The sequence below is a fragment of the Cynocephalus volans genome, chromosome 3 (assembly GCF_027409185.1).
Source record: "Cynocephalus volans isolate mCynVol1 chromosome 3, mCynVol1.pri, whole genome shotgun sequence".
Lineage (NCBI taxonomy): Eukaryota > Metazoa > Chordata > Mammalia > Dermoptera > Cynocephalidae > Cynocephalus > Cynocephalus volans.
Genome location: NC_084462.1, coordinates 56,284,181 through 56,293,950, shown reverse-complemented (window position 1 = coordinate 56,293,950; position 9,770 = coordinate 56,284,181). Strand labels below are relative to the sequence as shown.

Below are 9,770 nucleotides of genomic sequence, written 5' to 3'. Positions count from 1 at the left end.
CCTGCAGGTGCTCTGCACCTGTGCAGCTGGTGTCTGCCAGCAGGGTTCATTTCATCCCAATCATTGTGGCAGGCTGGAGACGCTGGGTGCCGGGGAACTCCTGGGAGGTGGAAAGAGGGCAACTAGGAACACAGTGCTCCCATGGTAGGTGGTTAGAGCCGGGCTGCCACGGTGCTAGGCATAGAGCAGGTCCTGGCAGAAGGGAGGGAGTGCTTTTCTAGAAAATGCCCACCTTGACATGAGGCAAGGGAGTATGGTGCTGGCTGGGCCCCTCTTCTTATACCACGGGAACACCTGGGACAACTGCAACAGTGGGGGGGAAGGGTCAATGGAGTGAAGGCAGTAAAGCCTGGGTCCCAGGCCTGGTGCCACTGCTCACTGGCCAAGGGCACGTCCCACACCTCTCCAGACTCTGGGGTGAGTGGGTGGGTGGGACATCAATTTGTAAAGTGGTTGTTTTCTGGAGTAGCACACGGGGAGGGGCAAGGCTGAGGAGGCAGGTGAGCCACTGGGTGCAGTCAGCTTTAGTAGGCTCAAAAAATGGTGGCTGTGCCTTCCAGATCCCTTGGAGCAGCTGGTGCTCAGGGCCAATTCTGAGGAGAAGGCCTGGGACCCACACGGCTCCATGACACACATTGGCCCTGGTGGGCATTTCTTGGCAAAGGGAGTCGGTTGTAGGAAGCTCACCCCAGCCCACAAGACCCAGCTGAACATCAAGGCTGGTGGGAGGGAAAGGAGGTAACAGACAGCTGCAGGGAACCTCTACCTGGTACCCACGGCGAGCTCCTCGTCTGGAATCCTAGAGTCCAGCAGGTCTGGTTTCAGATCGCAGATCAGCCACCGTTTCTTGGGCAAGTGACCTGAACCCCTGAGCCTCCATTTCCTCATCTGCACAACGAGGGCAGTAGCAGTCCCTGTTGGGTTGCTGTGTGGATTGAAGGAGAGTCACGTATTTAGCTCATGGCCTGACACATAAGGAGCGCTAAGTATTATTACCATCCTCAGCCCTGTCTCCTGGCTCATGGCCCCACTAGCCACTTCCCCCTTGTGAGAAGCAGGCAGACCTGGGTCTGGGGAGGCGGGGAGGCTCCCCTGCCCCAACACCATCCGCACATCAAAGCGTAGGGCGGGCCAAGGGGCGGAGGCCAGCCTGGGTGAAGGGACACTGTCTCTCCACCAACCAGGAAGCTCCCTGGGCAGTCCCAGATTAACTGCCCCCCAGCCCCTATGTCCAGCCCTTCCTGTCGCCAGTACCCAGCTGCCTTGGCTGGCACTTGACCTTCTGGGGACCAGCTAGGGGAGGGGCTGGCACCACAATCTTGGGTCCCTGGTGGGCTCCTGGCCCACCAGACATTGAGGGGGAATCTGACCTGCCAAGGAGAAGAATGGGCTGGGATTCTATCCTCTGTGCCTGGCACATTATCTTATTTACTCCTCCACAGTTCCGTGAGATAAAGACTGTCTTTATCTCAGTTTTACAGATAAGGAAACTGAGGCACAGGGAGGTTAAGTCAAAACTCGGTAGAGCTAGAACTGAAACCTGGCTGTCTGGCACCAATGCCTGCACATGAGTGGAAACTCATCCTCCCTTTAGAGCTAGGGCAGGGTCTGTGAAATCCACACTTACACGCTTGTGTCGCCTGACAGTTTACAATGCTGACATTCATAAGGCTATGCATGCCTGGAGGGAACCATTCCCTTGGGATGCAGTGAGGATAACCAGAGTCAGAGACCTGCCTGCAGAAACTTGATCAAGGTCAAAGAGTGGAAACCAACTAGAATTCAGGCTGCTGACTCCCTGCCCAACTCCATCTGCCAGTGGGTTGGCCCCTTAGTATTCAAGACCAGCAGGAATAGAAGGTGCTGGGGATCAGCAAGAAGCAGCCCAGGGGGCTCCTCAGACCTGGCCTCTGGAGGCTGAGGGATTGGGCTATCTGAGACAACCTTTCAACATAGCCCTGGGCCTGGGCCTAGCATGTCATGTCTCCCAGCCTCAGTTGCCCAGATGTAAAACCGGCATGTCCTCTACGTTGCAGGGCCATTAAAAGGCCTGGGTGAGGTACTCAATGTGTGTCCAGTCTCTTACAGATGGTGACTGGGGTCCCCAAGAAGAAGGTGTGGGTAGGCCAGTCATCCCAAGCAGGGCTCCTCTCCCTCTCCTGCCAGGCACTTAGCAGAGAGCAGCCCAGAGCAGCATGCCTGGAATGGAGCCATGGAGGGGTGGACAGACAGACAAGAAGCAGCTAGGGGCTGCTGCTCAGTGAGGCAGGGCTGAGCCTTCTCTCTAGGGTGAGGGCAGTGGCAGGGTCGGGGGGTTGGGAGTGTGGGGCGATAAGCCTGAGGCTGCCTGGGCCCAGTTACCTTCACTCCAGCAGCATCTAGGATGTGTCCAAGGCAACTCAGCTGGGACACATGGGGCCAGGCATGGGTCCTCCACTGGGGTGAGAGGGCCTCTCACCTCTGCCTTTGCACGCCTTAGAGAAACATGAGGGGAGCTGAGAAACAAGGCTGCCAAATTCCAGAGGATGCTGATCTCCAGCTGCTGCTGGTGAAGGCCATTCCTGTCTTAGACTCCACTCAAGCCCTTGCAGGGCCTCATAGCTGGAGAAGGACCTCCCTGTGCTCCTACAAGGACTAACCCCAGATGATGGGAGCCAAAGAAAGGAGACAAGGCAGTTGCTTAGTTCTGCCTTTGGTGCAGATGTCATGAGACTGTGGAGCCAAGACCTCGAGTCTTCTTGGGAAGGAGAGAGCACTGGACTAGGAGTCAGGGGCCTGATGTCCATACCCATACCTAGCTGGAGGGCTAGGGGAAGTTGCTCCCCTCCCTGGGCCTCAGTTTCCTCAGCTGTAAAATGAGGGGTGCAGAATACCCATTGCTCCCCAAACTGGCTGGGCCTCAGAATCCCTTGGGGAAGATCTTGTTAAAGCCTGGGAGCCTACCTGGGTCTTGAACCCAGGAACCCAATTCACTGAATCATGCTCTCAGAGTGGGCCCCTGGAACCAGAAGGCTCAACATGCAGCCAGGTCTGGGAACCTCTGGACTAAGTCATCTCTTGTGTAATGTGACTACTCAGTTACTCATTTTATCGAGCACTTACTATGTGCCAAATATAAGAACCTGAGAGGTAGGGTCTATTATTGTCTCCGTTTCACAGTTGAGGAATCTGAGGCTCAGGGAGGTTTCAAAACTTGCCCACAGTTACACAGTGAGTAAGAACCCAGTGGAATGTGCATCCGGGTCAGTGGGCCTATCTTTGTGCCTCCCCTGTAAACTTGCGTGGGTTTTCCCATTCTTAGAGCTCCAAGGGACAGTAGGGTAGGAACCAGACCACTTCTAGAAGGTTAGAGGAAGAGGGCACCTCAGTGATCCCCTAGCCAGTTCCTTCTTTAAGAGATGGGGAAACTGAGGCTCAGAGAGGGAGTGACTTGTCTGATGTCATAGGGCACATCGGCAGCAGTGGGCTGCCTTTCAGGGTCAGGTGGGAGGCCTCACTCGTGCCCAACAGCTCAGGCCCGGGAAAGCAGGCAGCTTGTGCTCTGGGCTGCCTCCCTCCCTTTCTTCCAGCCTGGACTGTCACAGCAGCCTCCCACCTGGCTCTGTTTCTATGATACAGCCGAAGGGACCAAGTGCAGCTCTCACCAGCCCACCCCCTTCCCAACTGTCAAAGCCTCCCATTACCCCAAGACAGAGGCGGAATACCTCATGCCACCACCACGCAGGCTCCTCACAGTCTTGCTTCCAAGCTCCTTTTCCTACTTGATTCGTCACTTTCCCCATCAACTCTAGACTCTAGCGGCTTCTGTTTCAACTTAGCTCATGCTGTTTCTTCTGCCTGTGTCGCTCTTCCCTTACTCCTCTTGGAAAACTCCTGCACATCTTTCAACACCCAGCTCCAAGGTCACCTCTGTGGCAACTGCCCCCTCCCCAAGTCAGCAGATACAGAAGGAAGTCACCACCGCTGCTGGCTCCCAAGCCCACGTCAGCCTTTGTGAATGGATCATAGTGTCCTTTCCCCAAGATCAGGACTAATGGATCAGGTAACTCCTGATACTGTCAACCCCACCTCTCACCAGGCTGTCACGTCCTCTGTGGTCCCAAAGCAATTTGTACAACCCCCTATTCTTGCATTTAGGAACTGGACTCTGATCATTTGCTTTACTATAATTCCTGTTTTGTTGTTGTTGTTTGTAGTTTTGTTTTTTTTTTCCTGGCCAGTACAGGGATTGAACCTCAGACATTGGTTTTATCAGCAACACACTAACCAGCTGAGCTAACCAGCCAGCATGTTTCCCCATAATTCATTTCATTACTTGGGGAATATTTTCTCTCTGGCACCTAACATCAGGTATAATGGGCTGAATTGTGTTCCCATAAAATTTAAACCTTAATCTCCAGTATCTCAGAATGTGACTGTATTTGGAGATGGATCTTTTTTTTTTTTCTTTTGGTGGCTGGCCAGAACAGAGATCTGAACCCTTGACCTTAGTGTTATAACACTGCAGTCTAACTAACTGAGCTAACCTGCCAGCCCTGGAGATAGATTTTTGAAAGAGGTAATTAAGGTTAAATGTAGTCCACAGGGTGGGTCCTAATCCAATATGACTGGTGTCCTTTTAAGAAGAGATCAGGACACAAACAACACAGATGGGTGACCATGTGGGGACACAATGAGAGGGCAGCCATCTGCAAGCCAAGGACAGAGGCTTCAAAAGAAACCAAACCTGCCAACACCCTGATCTTGGACTTCTAGCCCCCAGAACTGTGAGAAAATAAATTTGCTGTTTAAGCCACCCTATCTGTGGTATTTTGCTGTGGCTGCCCTAGCAAACTAATACACTGGGCCTAGCACATAAGGAGCCACGCACAGCATCCTTTGAGAAAATTTTCATATAACTGTGAAAGAGCCCTAAATCACAGGTCTCTGGGCCTCTGGCCTCCCCAGTTTGGGGCCTTGTCTGTTTGTCCATAGCTGCATGACCCCCACTGGTCATCAGGAAAGCACCAGAGAATGCAAAAGGACATGGTGATGTGTCTGAGGCAGGTGAGCAGGCCTAAGCTTCAGTCCACTGGTGCCACCTTGCAAGACAGGCCAGGTGGAACCCCTGGCCCTGGAGCCCAGGAGCAATAAATATTGTCAAACTGGCAAGTGAGGGCCCATCCTAACCTTGGCAGGCCTGGATTCAGGGAGGGGAGGAGCACCTGACTTGTTCCCCACAGAATGAAAACATTTTTCATTTTCCAGAGAAAAGAAAAACCCAGGTTGATAGAAGAAAAACACATGAGATCAAATTTTTGTTGTGGGTATTATTTTTTTAAGAAGCAGAAAAAAACTACATATATAGGCTTCTGGCCAACTGTCACTACGAAGCAGAGCATGGGGCCTCCTGTCCCCACTCCCCTAGCGGTCCCAGCTGTGCCTCCTTTGGTCATGCAGCCCCCTTCTTAAAGCAGCTCAGACTGTACTTTGCAGAGCACAGGGCATTCTGGGGGGTGCCTAGCAGTGGAGGGTACTGCCCCAGCCCCCACTCCAGCCAGGGACGATACCTACTATCTGTTTTAAACACTGCTTCCATGAAAGATGTCACTTGGAAAAAGGGAACCTTGGCTAAAGGAAAGCTTGAAAACCACAAATAGCAAATGAGGAGAGCACCCACGCTACAGGTCTGATTCCTGGCTGAAAAGGAAGCTGACAAGGCCATTAGTAGAAGATGCCCAGGTGGGCTCCCTCTAAATCTTCATGCCAAAGTTCAGGGCAGCCACTGAGCTGCAGGCCTGAGCTCTGGGGAGGGCTTGTTTCAGTACGCTGGAAGGCAGGGCCCGGTCCCTGGTCCTCTGAGCTGGGGAGCACCTCTGCACTGTGACTCCAGCATCCCCACTGGGTCTGAGGCTGGAATTTGTGGCATGATGAGTGGGGCAGGAGGGGTGGGGTTCCCAGTGACAGACAGGATTGCGGAGACACAGAGATACCCTGCAAGAAAGACAAGAGCAATTTGTGAGTTGGCCACTGCCCAGAGATCTGGAACCTGGACGCTCCCCAAGGTGTGGCTGACAGCATTTGGACAGCCCTGGTGCCATAGAGGCAGTGAGACAAAGTGGTTAAGTGCACTGGCTCTGCAGCCACACTGCAAATTTCAAATCCCAGCCTCGCTACTCACTAGCTATGAGAACTCAGGTAACTCTTTTATTGTTTTTTGCTTTAGTTTGGTTTTGGCAGTTGGACCATATGGGGAACCAAACAGGTAACCTCTTTTTGTCTTAGTTTTCTCAACTGTAACATGGGATTATAATAATACCTACTTCACAGGGTTGTTGGGAGGGCTGAATGAATTAATACATGTAAAGTGTCAAGACTGGTGTTGGGCAAATGGTAAATGTTCAATAAGTTCTGCTTATTATTAACACGATCTTCTAGGTATCAGGAGTCATTCATTCATGGGCCTCATGAACGAATGAAGCTCAAAGAAAACATGAAAGCCACCTGCTCCAAGCCCACCTACTAAGGAAGTGCTGCCCTTACCCCTGGGCATCCCTACCCCCACCGAACCCTTAATGGAGTACTTAGAATTTCCCGACTGTGCCCCCTCCCCACTCCCCTACCCGCACGTTCCACCCTGGCCACCCTAAGTCCGAGAGTTACCCCTTTTTCTCCACGGCTGTGAAGACTGCTGGGTGGAAGTGGTAAAGACTGCGATGGTGGCCTTAACTTCCCAGGGCCCTACCTCTTCCGCCAAGGAGGTTAGGGTTCCTTCCATCCTCCCCTTCATTAGATAACCCAGGATCTGAAGAGTATGAGATTCTCTGCAGACTAGAGACTACCCACCCACTCCATTTCCACCAGAAGCCTGGGGACCACATCTAGAGAAGCGGCGAGGGCCCCAGGGCATACCTGGTACACTGCAGCCAGCTCTGGGATCGCAGGAGGCAGCGTCCAGGGCACTGCCGGGTTCCCGGGCTCTGGGGATGCCTGCGTCCCAGGATAGGCTTGGGCTAGCGTCGAGACAGACGCGTCAGGGTCTCTTTCCTGGGATGGATGCGGGGGCGACTGTATATTGGTGCAGTAAGACGGTGTCACCCAGGGATCCGTGTCGGGGATCCTGCTCCCTAGGCGCTCAGGTGCGGGTCGGGTTCCGGGGCAGTTGGGCGGGGACCCCCACGACGCCCCGGCGCCGGCGCCGGCAGCAGAGCCAAGCCCCGGGCAGCGCGCCAGCACTTGCGCGTGCGCCTGCATCTGCGCGGGGCCGCCGTCGGGGCAGAGCAGGCATCCCTGGAGGGATGCCGCGTCGCTGTGCCGCCGGCGCCGGCGCTGCAGGCTCTCCTCGCTGAGGCCCAGCACGGCCGACAGGTGGCCGATGTAGCGGATGGCCAGGCGCAGCGTCTCGATCTTGGTCAGGCTCTGGCCGGCGGGCGCCACGGACGGCGGCAGAAAGCGGCGCAGCTCGTGCAGCGCGCGGGCGAGCGTGCGCATGCGCAGCTTCTCGCGCTCGCTGGCGCTCTGCCGCTGCCCGCCCTCTGGCCCGCTCCGCGCACGTCGGGGCGCCGTTGGGGCGGCCTCTGCGGCCCTGTCGCTGCGGGCCGGGGGAACGGGCTGCGAGGGGCCGCGGGCGCCATCTAAGGGGCACGAACCCGACGAATCTGAGGAGGAGGCCGGCGACGTGGAGTCCGAGTGGCAGGCCCAGCCCCAACTCTGGGAGAAGATCCAGTGATCGTGGCCAAGGAGGCTCTGTGGAGGTGGCGACTGGGCCATGGCCGGGCTGTGGACTCTGTGAGGCTGGGCCAGCCACCTCCAGGCCTGAGCTTTTATCTGGACCAAAGGTGCGAGGTGGCCCCCTGCCAGGTTACAGAGAGGTGTCAAAACCCACAGAGCCCAGGGAAGGTCTGGGCAGGGGGGCCCTGGGAAAGCGGGTCCATTTGCGGAGGTGTGGATTCTGACTCCTTGGGGGTTCTAATGGAGGCCCCTGCAGCCCGGGAAGTGTGGGAGGGACAATTCGCATCTGGATGGAGCTGCTAAGCTTCTCACCGTGCTCCCTCCCACCCACGCCCGCGCCCCGTCCAATGCGCCGGGTGAGTGCCTAGGAGCCCCACAACGGCGAGTAGTGCCATGGTCTTTGGGCGCCCAGGCTGTCCCTCAAGTGCCTCATGAACCCGTGAGGAGAGGCTGCCTCTCTCATCACCAGCCTCCGGGGGACTATGCCCCATAACTATCACGCAGTGTCTACTGGTATGTTGGATAAGGTGCCAAGCAAGACGAGTCCCGAGGGACCTGTCTGCAGTGACGGGAATGGGGTAGGGTTTACAGCTGGACCCTTCTGGGGTCTTCCAAAACCCACACTTGCTGACTTGCTTAGTGACACTGAGAAAGTCATCTCAGGGCTGTTTCTACCCCTGAAAAGTGGAACAGAGCAGTCTGGTGAAGAGGGACGGTGTACAGTGAGTCATGGAAATGGACGAAGATGGGCTTCAGGCCGGCCTGTTTATTATTTGTTTGACCTTGGGCAAGTCACTTAACTCTTCTGAGCCTCAGGTTTCTTCCTAGTCCCAATACAAATACAATAACCTACCACCTAGGAAGGTTGCTGGTACTAAGTGGAACAATGCCGGTAAAGCACTTAGAATGGGCCTCAGAAGTGGGCTGAATGTTTGCTGCTTTCATTTTATATAGAAGGTACTTACATTTCAGAATACTTGTGGGCATTATTCATTTAATTCTTATTTATTTAGCAACTGGTAAATGCCAGGCACACCAGGGTGAATGAGCTGGTTAGTCATGGTCTCTACTCTCATGAGATCTCAGTCTTGTAGGAAAGACAAGTGAACAGGTCATCATATAACTAGTAGCTCTACCACTAACTAAGCTGTGTGGCCTTGGGCAGGGCCTTTAACCTGTCTGAGCTTGAGCTTCTCAATAAAAAAGGAATAATGATGATAGTATCTACTCACAGGACTGTTTGAGGGTTACAGTTTAAAGGGGGTATCAATATTCTGTGTGATCTCCAGGGAAAGGGCTGAGCCCCGATGCTAAAAACCAAATGAAGGCCAGGGACAAAAGGGTTCTGGCTATAGAGGTGGGGAGGTCACAGCAGGCCTTGAACCACAAGTAGGATGTGAGTAGGGAGGGAGGCACATGGAGAGCATTCTGGATGGGAACTGCAGAAGCAGCAGCCTGGCAGTGGGACCTCTCATGGTGCTCCAGGTGCAGAGTGCTAGGGTGGCTGTGTGGAGGGCCAGAGCTCTCCCTGGCTGGGAACAGGCTAAGGAGTTGGGTTTTATTCCCAAGGCATTGGGAGCCGTAGAGACTTGTAAGCAGAAGGGTGACATAATTTTAAAAGTCAGTAATCAGTAGCTAACGGTCAACATGACAGGGGTGTTCAAGAATAGATTAGCCCTTCGGATTTCTGTACTGGCCAGCGCCAAAAAAAAAAAGAAAAGAAAAGAAAGAAAGAATAGATAAACTCACAATAGTCTGAAGTAATAAATGGCCTTGTAATTTTTTTGTGGCTGTTTTTAAAAAATAACTTTTAATTACACAAATTATGTAATCAATACATTTTACTGAGAGAAATGGAAACATTACAGATAAAGCCTAGTCCCTTTAACGGACCCCCACCCTCCTCAAAGATAACAGCTGTTGTTAGGTTGTGTGCATTTACATAAATGTGTGTATCCTTAGAAGGCATATAGTACTCATGAGATTACATTATGCACATCGTATGTTGTACGCATCAACATGTAACTTGCTTTTTTTTTGGTTTAACAGCATGTCTTAGA

At 53.6% G+C, this 9,770-nt stretch overlaps 1 protein-coding gene across 1 annotated transcript; it reads right to left on the bottom strand.

Moving 5' to 3' along the window:
• Nucleotides 1-5,703: 5,703 nt before the first annotated feature.
• Nucleotides 5,704-7,749, bottom strand: MESP2 (mesoderm posterior bHLH transcription factor 2). The gene is made up of 2 exons (XM_063088433.1): nucleotides 6,892-7,749; nucleotides 5,704-5,973 (listed from the first exon to the last, which is right to left on the bottom strand). Exons 1-2 carry the CDS (start codon nucleotides 7,747-7,749, stop codon nucleotides 5,704-5,706), a joined length of 1,128 nt encoding a protein of 375 aa, XP_062944503.1.
• Nucleotides 7,750-9,770: the final 2,021 nt, after the last annotated feature.